The 12763-nt window shown below is 51.6% G+C and overlaps 1 protein-coding gene across 1 annotated transcript; it reads left to right on the forward strand.

Annotated features, from left to right (window-relative positions):
* The first annotated feature begins 372 nt into the window (after nucleotides 1–372).
* LOC130597454 (keratin, type II cytoskeletal cochleal) lies at nucleotides 373–12481 on the forward strand. The gene is made up of 9 exons (XM_057406005.1): nucleotides 373–941; nucleotides 1768–1976; nucleotides 5061–5121; nucleotides 5621–5716; nucleotides 6456–6620; nucleotides 6738–6863; nucleotides 10010–10230; nucleotides 10756–10790; nucleotides 11524–12481. Exons 1-9 carry the CDS (start codon nucleotides 543–545, stop codon nucleotides 11709–11711), a joined length of 1500 nt encoding a protein of 499 aa, XP_057261988.1. The 5' UTR covers nucleotides 373–542; the 3' UTR covers nucleotides 11712–12481.
* The last annotated feature ends 282 nt before the right edge of the window (nucleotides 12482–12763 follow it).

Here is a 12763-nt window from a genome sequence, read left to right on the forward strand (position 1 = left end):
CCCCTCCCTTCCCTGTCCCTTCCCCATCCCTTCCCTGTCCCTTCCCTGTCCCTTCCCTGTCCCTTCCCCCCTGTCCCTTCCCCCCTTCCCTTCCCTGTCCCTTCCCTTCCCTTCCCTGTCCCTATCCCTTCCCCATCCCTTCCCCATCGCTTCCCCATCCCTTCCCTGTCCTTTCCCTGTCCCTTCCCTGTCCCTTCCCCCTCCCTTCCCTGTCCCTTCCCCATCCCTTGCCCGTCCCTTCCCCATCCCTTCCCCATCCCTTCCCTGTCCCTTCCCTGTCCCTTCCCCATCCCTTCCCTGTCCCTTGCCCATCCCTTGCCCGTCCCTTCCCTCCTCTCTCCCCGCAGGCAGGGGCTGGGCGCTGCCGGGCACTCCCAGCTCCCCGCAGTAAAACGATTCCTCTCCTGCCCTCGGGCCAAGCCCCGCTCTCCTAACGGATAAAAGGGGAGGCGGCCGCCGCGCCGCTCACTCTCTCCCTGCGCTCCAGCTCCGCTTCCCTGAGCCCCGAGGCCTTGGGTACCGCCGGCCCCCTCGGAGCAGCCATGTCCCGCTCTGTGAGCTTCAGCTCCCGCTCTGCCGCCGGCCCTGGCATCAGCCACGTGCGGGTCAGCACCGTCTCCTCCACCCGCGGGCTCGGAGGCGGCTCCGGCTTCAGCCGGGCTGGGGGCTTCGGCAGCTCCAGCCTCTACAGCCTGGGCTCCGGCAGCAAGCGGGTGTCCCTCGGGGGGGGCAGCTCCTACAGCGTTCGCTCTGGCTACGGCTTTGGGGGCATGGGGCTCGCTGGGGCGCCCGGCTCCGGCAGCATCCAGGAGGTCACCATCAACCAGAACCTCCTGACGCCCCTGAACCTGGAGATCGACCCCAACATCCAGCGGGTGCGCAAGGAGGAGAAGGAGCAGATCAAGACCCTCAACAACAGATTCGCCTCCTTCATCGACAAGGTGGGGTGCTGGGGAAAAACCTGGTGAGCAAATCTGGGCCAAAGCTCGCTTAAGCCAATGGGAGGGGGTTCACGGATGGGCTCAGGACCTGGTCCTCAGGAGCCCGGTGTGATTTGCCTGCTGCAAGACAATAACTCCTATTAAAGCCCTCTGCAGTTACCCATGGCTTTCTGTAAAGGGTTTTGCCCTGCTTAGGCCTGCTTTGTACCCCTTTTACCCGTAATGTGGATGGGAAATAGCTTTTATTTAGCGTGTGTCCCCTATTCTTTAGCTGCTCTTGCCCATAATGTGGGTGGGCAATAGCTTCTTTAGTTTATTTAGCTATTGTCCATAATGTAGATGCAGGCTTTAAAGATCCAGTCTGCACCCAAGCACACCTCTGCCAAATGCAGGAAGGAGGGGGCTGCCTGGAGAGGAATCCTCCCAGTAGAACAGGTCTTGATGTAAGTCAGACCTTGCTGTGTTTGCACTGCCCTGCACCCTGTGGCTTTACTCTCTTGCACTAATTGATCCTGTGGCCTGTGTAAACTTCAGCTCTGGCATCCTCAACATGCAAGGAATCCAGACCTGGAGTTTGGGTGATTGCCTGAGGTCTGTGGATGGCTTCTGTCAAGTGTCGAGCAAGCAAAATCTGCTTATCTTGAGTCCGTCCAAAGCCTTGAAATCATAACTGCTCCCTCCTGGTCTTTATCCCCCTCACAGTGCTCCCTATGGGCAATCTAAATTCTTCAGCTACCATCCCCAGGCTCTCCTTGCCCCGGGATCAGCTCCGAGGCAGCTCCCCCTTCCTCTTGCTTTCACAAATGACCCCTGCATCGTTTTCCAGGTCCGCTTCCTGGAGCAGCAAAACAAGATGCTGGAGACCAAATGGAGCCTCCTCCAGGACCAGAAAACCACCCGCAGCAACATTGCCCCCATGTTTGAGACGTACATCAGCAACCTGCGGCGGCAGCTCGACGGGCTCTTGAATGACAAAGGGCGTTTGGAGGGCGAGCTCAAGAACATGCAGGATCTTGTTGAGGATTTCAAGACCAAGTAATGTATCATCTTCCCGTCTAACGGTGTAGTTGGGTCGGTGTAACAGTGTGGTTGGGTCGGTGTAACAGTGTGGTTGGGTCGGTGTAACGGTGTGGCTGAGTTGGTGTGATGATGTAGTTGAGTTGGTGTAGTGGTGTGATTGGTGTAATGGTGCAGTTGAGTTGGTGTAATGGTGCAGTTGGGGGCTGTAATGGTGTACTTGGTGTAATGGTGCAGTTGGGTTGGTGTAATGGTGTAGTTGGTGTAATGGTGTAGTTGGGTTGGTGTAATGGTGTAGTTGAGTTGGTGTAACGGTGTAGTTGGGGTGGTGTAACGGTGTAGTTGGGGTGGTGTAATGGTGCAGTTGGGGTGGTGTAATGGTGTACTTGGTGTAATGGTGCAGTTGGGTTGGTGTAATGGTGTAGTTGGTGTAATGGTGTAGTTGGGTTGGTGTAATGGTCGTAGCTGCAGTTAGAAGCTTGTTGAGATGTCTCCAGCTTTTTTGCTTGAGGGGGGAGATTTTTCTAGCCATGAGTAAGGTGCCTGAGTGCAGGGAAGCTGCCTGGCTCCTTGCCTGGATTGCTCCTACATGATTCCAGTGGCTCCATCCCCTTAAGCTTTGCTTTGGGGTCTCCTCAGGGGTGGCTTTGTCCTGGGGCTCTGTAGGAAGCCCATGGAGCTCAGCAGGTTGCAGCAGCAGCTGAGCTGCTGCTCGCTTTGTGGGCAGGTAAATGGAGCAGGGGACCTGCCACTTTGAAGCTGCTTTTCAGTCCAAACCGTGTCGCTTGGGAGGAGGCCCCTGAAGAAAGCAGCCTTTGTCCCAGTGCGGCCCAACCCAGCGAATGCCTTGAATAGAAAAGGGAAGAAAGCAAAGAGGGAGCTGGCAAACTGGATCCAGCAGGAACTGAAAGCAAACAGCGCTGGTAATCTCTGGGGTGTGCTTAGGGAAGGTCATTCCCAGCCATTCCCAAGGAGGTGCACGGCAATGGTGCTTCCTCCGACTCTGCTCCCTTGTTCCTGCTCTGCTCAGCCCCAGGTTTCATCCCTGCAAGGCAGCAGCAAGGAGCTGGTTTGCACCCAGAGGAATTGCAGCCCTCGTTTTACTTGCAGGGCACAGGAATGCGAGGGGAGAGGAGCGTTCTTATTCCTGTAATTCCTTGTTACAGGTCCATGTGAGACCAAACCCTGGTTGTGCTATGAGAAGGAAAGCAGGAATTTCCCTTCATCAGGGACTGGGGGAATAGCAAAAGGGGTTAAAACTGAAACGGGTTTCAGGGTTTCGGTTACATCTTAGGCAGAAGCTCTTCCCTATAAGAGGGTGGTAGGACATTGGCATAGGGTGCCCAGAGAAGCTGTGGCTGCCCCATCCCTGGCAGTGTTCAAGGCCAGGTTGGACACAGGGGCTTGGAGCACCCTGTAGGAACTGGCTGAGCTTTAAGGTCCCTTCCAACCCAAACCACTCTTGTGATTCTATGGATCAGGAGCCTAAGATGCTCGTGCAGCAGAGGGATGTAGCAACTGGAGTTCAGAACCTGCCTCTGCCCATTCCTATGAAGGAAATGTCATGCTCCAAGTCGAATACCCAAACCAGGACTGCACTTTCTGTGTCTGTTGCCTCTTTTTCCTAGGGCTGGTTTACACAATGATGCTCAGTTCACATCCGGGGTAAGGGAGGAGGAGATTTATCTGCATCAGGCTCCAGGGGATGAGATTCAGTCCCTTACTCAGTAATTGCATTGCCTAAGGGTGTGGTTCAGAGCAAGCAAGGGTAGGAGCAGGCTGGATTCACTCTGCCCACGTGGCTTGGCGCAGGGCATGCCAGGGTGTGAGAGTGCCCCAGGCTTCCGGATCACCTTGGGAGTTCCTGGCATGACTTGTCACTTGGTTCGGCAGCTTAGTCAGGGTTCCCCCGGGAAATGAGGACTTCCACAAACCCTTCCCGAGCAATTCAGCCCTGTTCCCTATCCCTGCTTGTCCATTCTGCCCTGCAGGCTGTGCCTGTGCAGCAGGGGCACATCATTTCCAGGTCACCTATTACCCTGCCATAGCAATGGATGCAGCTGATGCGCCTCGGACGGCATCCGTGTGTGCCAGTGGGATGGGCAAGCTTCCAGTGCGGAGCAGGAGGGGAGGCACATGAAGGCTGTTGAAAGTGAAGTAGCTCAAGCGAAGGCAAATGCCAGCGCTCGCCGTGCAGGGACTGTGTAAACAGAGAGCAGTGCTCTGGCTTTGGCAACAGCAATTCCCAAACAGCCAGAGAAGGTGGCTCCTGCTCTGCTCCTTGGCTGGCTTTCAGGATTCCTACAGCAGGATCCGGCTGTTTGATTCAGCAGTGGCTGGTGTAAGGCAGGTCCCGAGAGGCAGGAACAAAGCAGTGATGCTGTAAAGCCAACAGAGCATGGTTTTTATCTGCTGAGCATCTAGCTCATTACCTCTAAAGGTGATCACCTGAAGAAGGCTTGTAGCCAGCTCTAGGAGCTGGAGCAGCTTTGAAGCAGAGCCACTCTGTGCAGAATGAGGGTCACTACACTCAGCTCGTACCAGGGCCGTGGCCTGTGATGGACACCTGCAAAGTGCTCTCAAGCGCCTGGAATAGGGAAGTGCACGGTGAAAGCAGCACCAGCAGCTGCTTAGACCAGCAGAGGGGAATTGGTTGAACCTGCTGGGATCCCTTCCTGCTTTTGTATTTGCTCTCTCAAGGGGTAAGGGAAACAATTGGGAGCATCAGGACCTACGCTGCAGTCCTGCAGCCATCCACGAGTGAGGATAAGGAGCAGAAACCTTCTTAAACACAGTGAATATTAAGGAATATGGGAAAGCAGGGGTGAGAAAGGCTTTCCACGTTAGTGGCTGTGGTGTTGGGGACCAGAATAGCTTTCAGGCTTCAATTCATCCCAACAGTACCCTGGAAACGGGGCATACATTTCTCTTGTGCAGAAGGCACGCAGGAAGCCTCTGCCTCTGGGGAGGTCATAGGCTTTGATGAGGTTGCTCGCAAAGACAGAAGCGGAGGGAGATTAAAACCCCTCAGGGTAACTCTTGATGTGATGCTTCCCCTTTCCCCAGGCTCTAACGTCTCACCAATGCCTTCCTTCCTGGCAGGTATGAGGATGAGATCAACAAGCGCACGGCAGCAGAGAATGAATTTGTGGTGCTCAAGAAGGTGCGTGCAGGGACGTCCCCTGGGGCTCACCATGGGTGTTTGCAGCCCTTCTCCCCCTTTTGGCCCTACATTTGCTTTGCTGTCCCTTCATCTTTTAGCTGTGCCCAGAGACCTGCAGGGGAAGAATTCGAGCTCTCCTTTCTGACTAAAGGCTGCCTCAGTAGGCACTGGAGGCTCTCTAGGAAGCTGGGAAGCAGTGCAGAGCCCAGGGGTGTCCTGGATTATGGCTGTATCTCTGGGACATTTCCCAAGGCTTCTCTTGACTGTCCAGACTGGCATTGGGCTTGCAAAGATAGTTCCAGGGATCTACAGAACAGAAGGGATCCTGCACATCAGCAGCATCGAGTGCACCGGTAGATGACTTTTAGGACATGGTGGATCACTGGGCAGAGGGACATAGAGAGCTTGGGGAGCGTGGTGGGCTCCTGACTGCTTTTGCAGGCTGGGTGGACTTAGTGCTGAAAGCTGCAGCAATCTCAGTGGATTCTGACTCTTGCAGGACGTGGATGCTGCCTACATGAACAAAGTGGAGCTGGAGGCCAAGGTGGATGCACTCACAGACGAGATTAACTTCCTGAGGTCTCTCTATGAAGCAGTAAGTTCCTTTGTGCTTCGGGGGGCTGCTGCAGTCTGGCATCACCAGGGAGGGAAGAACAGTGACTGGTGGCTGAGAGAATGAATGTGCTGCTTCCAGAGATGAGAGAGGTGATGGAGACCCGGAGTGTTCCCTTCCATGAGCAAAACCAGACCTGCGAGTGGACTGCTCTGTGAGCTGTCACAGTGATTTCTCCCTAACTGGGATGTGAAATGGATTTATTGATGCTGTTAGCGTGAAAACATGGGAAACTCGTGTGCTATAGCCAGGGCTGTAGTGCTGGTGTGTGCCTGTGTGTTTGTGTGCTGGGAGAGGGACAGAAAGGAAAGCTCCTTGTCCCAGACTCCTTTATCTTGCCCATTATTTGCAAGGTAAGAACTGGACACGTTGCATCCTTGGGTGGGGTGGTGGAATTTGGCCCTTGCATTGCTGTGAAGCTGATGCTCATGTTTCTTGGATTGAGCATTCCATGCTGGGCGCTTATCTCAGGAATGGGATAACCCAGCCTTGCTGTCAGAATGTGGCTGATGAGTATCTTCATTTCTCTGCCGGTTTCTTTGTGCTTTGCAAGGTTGATGTGATTCGGTTGGTTTCCTTCTAATTAATGACTGTTTTGATTGCATTCTTGTTAGCTGCCTCCCTTTTCCTTTTCTTCTTGGATTCTCTCTTTAATTGGCTTCCAAAAGAGAGGCCCATAAAAGCCAGTGATTGATGGTACTCTTTTTAATGCAACTGCCAGGAACTCCAAGAGCTGCAAGCCAAGATCTCTGACACCTCAGTGGTGCTGTCTATGGATAACAGCCGAAACCTGGACCTGGACAGCATCATTGCAGAGGTCAAAGCACAGTATGAGGAGATTGCCAACAGGAGCCGGGCGGAGGCTGAGTCCTGGTACCAGAGCAAGGTGAGTTTGGGAGGCAGAAAGGCTTCTGTTAGTCCATGCATCCGCATGGCATGGCCGGGGGGGGGCTTTTAGGCACCGGAGTGCCAGCCTGACCCCTTCCTCTGCTCCCCGTGGCAGTACGAGGCCCTGCAGGTCACCGCAGGGAAGCACGGGGATGACCTGCGCAACACCAAGAACGAGATCGTGGAGATCAACCGCGTGATCCAGAGGCTGCAGGCGGAGATCGAAAACGCAAAGGCCCAGGTGGGGATGTGATGTGAGCAATAGGTGAGAGTCTGTGTGTATCTATAGGTGAACTATAGGTGAGAACCTGTGTGTATCTATAGGTGAACTATAGGTGAGAGTCTGTGTGTATCTATAGCTGAACTATAGGTGAGAATCTGTGTGTATCTATAGGTGAACTATAGGTGAGAACCTGTGTGTATCTATAGGTGAACTATAGGTGAGAGTCTGTGTGTATCTATAGCTGAACTATAGGTGAGAATCTGTGTGTATCTATAGCTGAACTATAGGTGAGAATCTGTGTGTATCTATAGGTGAACTATAGGTGAGAACCTGTGTGTATCTATAGGTGAACTATAGGTGAGAGTCTGTGTGTATCTATAGCTGAACTATAGGTGAGAATCTGTGTGTATCTATAGCTGAACTATAGGTGAGAATCTGTGTGTATCTATAGCTGAACTATAGGTGAGAATCTGTGTGTATCTATAGCTGAACTATAGGTGAGAGTCTGTGTGTATCTATAGGTGAACTATAGGTGAGAATCTGTGTGTATCTATAGCTGAACTATAGGTGAGAGTCTGTGTGTATCTATAGGTGAACTATAGGTGAGAATCTGTATCTATAGCTGAGCTATAGGTGAGAATCTGTGTGTATCTATAGCTGAACTATAGGTGAGAATCTGTGTGTATCTATAGCTGAACTATAGGTGAGAGTCTGTGTGTATCTATAGGTGAACTATAGGTGAGAATCTGTGTGTATCTATAGGTGAACTATAGGTGAGAGTCTGTGTGTATCTATAGCTGAACTATAGGTGAGAGTCTGTGTGTATCCATAGGTGAACTATAGGTGAGAGTCTGTGTGTACCTATAGCTGAACTATAGGTGAGAGTCTATGTATCTATAGCTGAACTATAGGTGAGAGTCTGTGTGTACCTATAGGTGAACTATAGGTGAGAGTCTGTATGTATCTATAGGTGAACTATAGGTGAGTCTGTATGTATCTATAGCAGAACTATAGGTGAGAGTCTATATATCTATAGCTGAACTATAGGTGAGAGTCTGTATGTATCTATAGCTGTACTATAGGTGAGAGTCTGTATGTATCTATAGCTGTACTATAGGTGCGAGTCTGTGTGTATCTATAGGTGAACTATAGGTGAGAGTCTGTATGTATCTATAGCTGAACTATAGGTGAGAGTCTGTATGTATATATAGGTGAACTATAGGTGAGAGTCTGTATGTATCTATAGCAGAACTATAGGTGAGAGTCTGTGTATCTATAGCTGAACTATAGGTGAGAGTATGTATATATAGCTGAACTATAGGTGAGAGTCTGTATGTATCTATAGCTGAATTATAGGTGAGAGTCTGTATGTATCTATAGCTGAACTATAGGTGAGAGTCTGTATGTATCTATAGCTGAACTATAGGTGAGAGTCTGTATGTATATATAGGTGAACTATAGGTGAGAGTCTGTGTGTATCTATAGCTGAACTATAGGTGAGAGTCTGTATGTATCTATAGGTGAACTATAGGTAGATCTCTATATAGCTGAACTATGGGTGAGAGTCTATGTATCTGAACTATAGGTGAGAGTCTCTTTATATAGAACTATAGGTGAGAGTCTGTCTATATAGCTGGACTATAGGTGAGTCTCTCAATATAGCTGAACTATAGGTGAGAGTCTGCGTGTATCTATAGCTGGACTATAGGTGAGTCTCTCAATATAGCTGAACTATAGGTGAGAGTCTGCGTGTATCTATAGCTGGACTGTAGGTGAGAGTCTCTATATAGCTGAACTATAAGTGTGAGTCTCTCTCTGTATATAACTGGACTATAGGTAGATCTCTATACAGCTGAACTATGGGTGAGAGTCTCTATGTATCTGAACAATAGGTGAGAGTCTCTGTATAGAACTATAAGTGAGTATGTATCTGAACTATAGGTGAGAGTCTCTCTTTATATAGAACTATAGGTGAGAGTCTCTATATAGCTGAACTATGGGTGAGAATCTCTATATAGCTGAACTATGGGTGAGAGTCTCTGTATAGCTGAACTATGGGTGAGAATCTATATAGCTGAACTATGGGTGAGTCTCTCTCTCTCTACCTAAACTATAGGTGAGGGTCTATATGTTTATAGCTGAACTCTAGGTGAGCCCACAAGCGATGCAGTAGTGCAGAGGGGAGTGATGCAGTAGCGCAGAGGGGAGTGATGCAGTAGCGCAGAGGGGAGTGATGCAGAGCCGTCTCCAAAGGGCACTGCTGCGTGTGGCCTCCCTCTCAGCCCCACACATTCCTTGGGCCTTCTCTCTTCTGGGATCCTTGTCCATGTTTGGGCACAGGAGGGAATTTTGTAGCTGTATGGGAGTTCTGTTTGCAGGGCTCTTATCGCTTCATCAAACGGCTGGTGCAAGCCAGCCCAGTGAATGGCTGAGGGCTGGAAGGTGGTGGTGAATAACCAGGGTGCACAAAGCTGGAGATAAGCCATTGTGATTCATCCATTCTGTGTTTGTTTGGTTTCAGGGCAGGGAGGCTTCAATGCACGCTTAGGAGCCAAGAGCTGACCCGGTGCAGCTCCCTTGAATAATGGATGAGAGCATAAAGTACATGTGTTCATTGTGAGGCCTCCCTGGCAAGCACAGGGCCTTTGTGGAGGTGCAGGGGCACAGCTGAGGCTGCATTAGGGCTGCCAGCTTGATGCGGCCCCACAGGGATGCTTTTGGTCTGCATTGGTTGTTAACTGCAGGTCTGCTCTTGCCTCACATCAAAGCCTGGTGGAGACCAGCTGGCACCGAACAAGCTCTTGGGGCATAATAAATAGGAGAGAAACCATGAGCTTACATTAACCCCAAGTGTTGTGTGAGGTGTGGGTGGGCTGAGGATCCCCTGAAGAAAGTCTTCCACAGTCGTGGCCAGTGGAGAGAATAGGGTCTGCCTATGAGAAGAGCACAGCTTGGCCTGAGATGAGCTTCCTTTGCAGCTGATCTCCATCCAGTGTCCAAACCAGTGTGTAGGCATGAATTCTAAGGGATCTCAGTTGAGCAGAAGGCTCCAGGGCTGAGCAGATACGTAGAGATGTTCAGAAGTCCATGGGCAGCAGTGTCCTCCACCAAGGAGGTGAGATGCCCACTGATGCCCGCGGATGTGCCCTGCTCTGTCCCTGCAGCGCGCCAAGCTGGAGGCAGCCATCGCCGAGGCTGAGGAACGCGGGGAGCTGGCCCTCAAGGATGCCAGGGCCAAGCTGGAGGAGCTGGAGGCAGCCCTGCAGAAGGCCAAGCAGGACATGGCCCGGCAGCTCCGTGAGTACCAGGAGCTCATGAACGTCAAACTGGCCCTGGACATCGAGATCGCGACCTACAGGAAGCTGCTGGAGGGAGAGGAGAGCAGGTGAGGGTTTCACATGGGGCAGGTCCAACCCTTTGTTCCCTTTGCTTGGGACATTGTGAGGGCCCAATCCCAATTTTCCCAAGGAATTCCAGAAGAGAGAACTGTGCACTTTCAACTGCGTTTTGGTCCTGAAAGTGCTTTGGGTGAAGAGCCAAACTGGGGGCAAGTCCTGGGGAGAATGTGATGCTCTTGGAGAAAACATACAAAGAAGGAAGAGGAGTTGCTCCCATCCTTTGTTCAGTGCCGTGGCAGGAAATTCCCAAGTGGCTCAAATCCCCATGGAATTAGGACAGAGCTGCTGCGCTCTTTCAGCCCCCCCTCTGCCCAGGTGATAACAGAGCTGTAACTGTAGGGCCAGAGCAAAGCACTGGATGGCACACGTATCTTGTTTGAATTATTTACAACAGCAATAACTCATTGCCATTGTCTTCACCCTCAGCACCGGGGCCCTGGGGGAGCACTGAGTAATGCAGAGTCTAACCTGGCCTCTTCCTTTCTGCCTTTGTGTTTTGTCTTCTCCAACAGGTTGGCAGGTGATGGAGTTGGCAGCGTCAACATCTGTGAGTTGGTTTTGTGCTTTATGGTAGTTACACAGAGCAGATGCAGGTGGGGACCAGCTGGGGCTGCGTGCAGGAGCCTCAGTGCCCTGCCTTAGCTTCTGCAGCCCAGTTAATCCCTTCTTAAATGGGAGCCCCCCAAGACAGACCTCGGTAATGCTGTTGCCTCCGTGGCAGACTTCAGCTCCAGCTCCTCTGTATGAAGTTGAACTTGGGGCAATATTGGTCTCCCTTTCCTCCCATTTTTATACGTGCTAATGAGGAAATGTATTCCCTGGGTTGGAAGTTAGTGCCAAGGTGACATTAGAGGGTGTCTTTCCAGCTTGGGAAGCATTGGGTGCTCACCTTGCCTGGACTTTGGAGAGATGCTGGTGTCTTGGAGGTGCTGTCTACAGCTCTAAACCAGTGACTCTACTTCCCATCCGTTTACTTGCTGTTGGACCACATGCCCACAGCCTCTCTGGTGCACCAAGAGATGAGCTGAATGTGTTTGATATGGGCTTCTCCATGCTGCACAGGGTCCTGAGCCAGGTTGAGTGCTGGTGGTGGAGCCTGCTCAGCCCTCAGGTGCCCTTAGCACACAGAAACACGCTCCAGGCAAAAATGCAGCAGGGGAGGAGCATTTTGTAGGGATCAGAGAGAGTTTTCCTCTCGCTGCTGCCCTTTCCTGGGGGTGCCAAACCGGGATTGAAGCTCCCTGATGCTCATGTTTGGTTTCCTTCTCTCCGTGCCGCAGCCGTGGTCAGCTCCAGCGGTGGAGGTGGCTTTGCCAGTTCCAGTGGATTGCTGGGAGGAGGACTCGGAGGAGGCCTCAGCCTGGGCTCAGGAATGGGCAGCGGAGCCCTCGGCTTCTCCTCCGGGGGTGCCACCAAGTCCTACACTGTCACCACGACCTCGTCCAGCAGGAGAAGCTTCCGGAAGTAACGCTGGGAGTGGAGAGCAGCGGTACCCGTTCCATGGGAGGGGGGGAAACCACAGAAAGCAAAGTCTTTGTTGCCTTCCTAGGACAAACTGGCTGCAGAATTCCAGCAGTGGAGAAGGAACTGGAGTGAGAAACACCAGTGCCTGCCCCGGCCACGTCACCCCAGGCTTGATCCTGCACTCCTGAACTTGGTGGGAACCATTCCACGGAGAGCAGGTTCAAGCCTGTAGGGTGAAAGTCATCCGGTGAGGCAGGCGGGATAACGCTTTTGTTACTTGTGTGCTCGGTACCCCCTGCTCAGGGCTGGATTTCACCCTTTGAATGGCAAAGCAATCGTTTGAGTGGCAAGGAATTCCGCACTCGTGCTGTGGGTTTGGAAAAGACACCAGGAGATTATCTGCTTTGTAATAGGATTGGGAGCATTTCATTCCCTTGGGCTCCTCAGAACAGCTCAACCCGTGCTGAGATTGCAGCCTGGGTTGGTTTTGTTCACGTTCACCAAGAGGAGAACAGTGAAACTGCTTTGGGGTTCCCTTTTCTTTGGAAATGGCTCAGATGTGGAGCTCTGTGATTCTCCTCTGACTGAAGCTGGTTTCTCACCGAAGGCAATGCAGGCAGATCTACTTGCAGGCTCTTTATAGCCAAGTAACTCATAAGCAAGCTCCCCACCCCATTCCCTCTCCTTAAAAGAAGCCCAAAGCTTATGGGATATGAAGTTACTTACACATTCCCCATCTCTGAGTGTCTCTTTTACCACCCTGGCTTTCAAAGCGTCTCTACTACAGGTAGGGAAGAGCGTGATTTGTTGGTGCATCACTACAATAACTACTTGTTCCTGCCAAAGCGTGTCTTCAGCTGAACTGTGCCAGGGCCATAGGTTCTTACTGCAGTAGGAATGATTCTTGGGTAAATAACTCACAGAAGCTGCGCAGAACTGTTGCGTTTCATGCTCAGCCGTGTCCTAGCAGTGCATCTCTGGTTGCTGTTTTACACCTTTGTGGTCTGGGAGTTTGTCATGAGGCTGTTAATAAAGTTTCCCTGTTGCATGCTGCTT

This window comes from Pezoporus wallicus, unplaced genomic scaffold, assembly GCF_028554395.1.
Source record: "Pezoporus wallicus isolate ANWC-B61680 ecotype Strahan unplaced genomic scaffold, APGP_CSIRO_Pwel_v1 contig_9772, whole genome shotgun sequence".
NCBI classification, from domain to species: Eukaryota; Metazoa; Chordata; class Aves; order Psittaciformes; family Psittacidae; genus Pezoporus; species Pezoporus wallicus.

Coding starts and splice junctions, on each gene's coding strand:
- LOC130597454 (XM_057406005.1), top strand. CDS start 543: ATGTCCCGCTCTGTGAGCTTCAGCTCCCGCTCTGCCGCCGGCCCTGGC. Junction 942..1,767: donor TCGCCTCCTTCATCGACAAG/GTGGGGTGCTGG, acceptor ATCGTTTTCCAG/GTCCGCTTCCTGGAGCAGCA. Junction 10,231..10,755: donor CTGGAGGGAGAGGAGAGCAG/GTGAGGGTTTCA, acceptor CTTCTCCAACAG/GTTGGCAGGTGATGGAGTTG.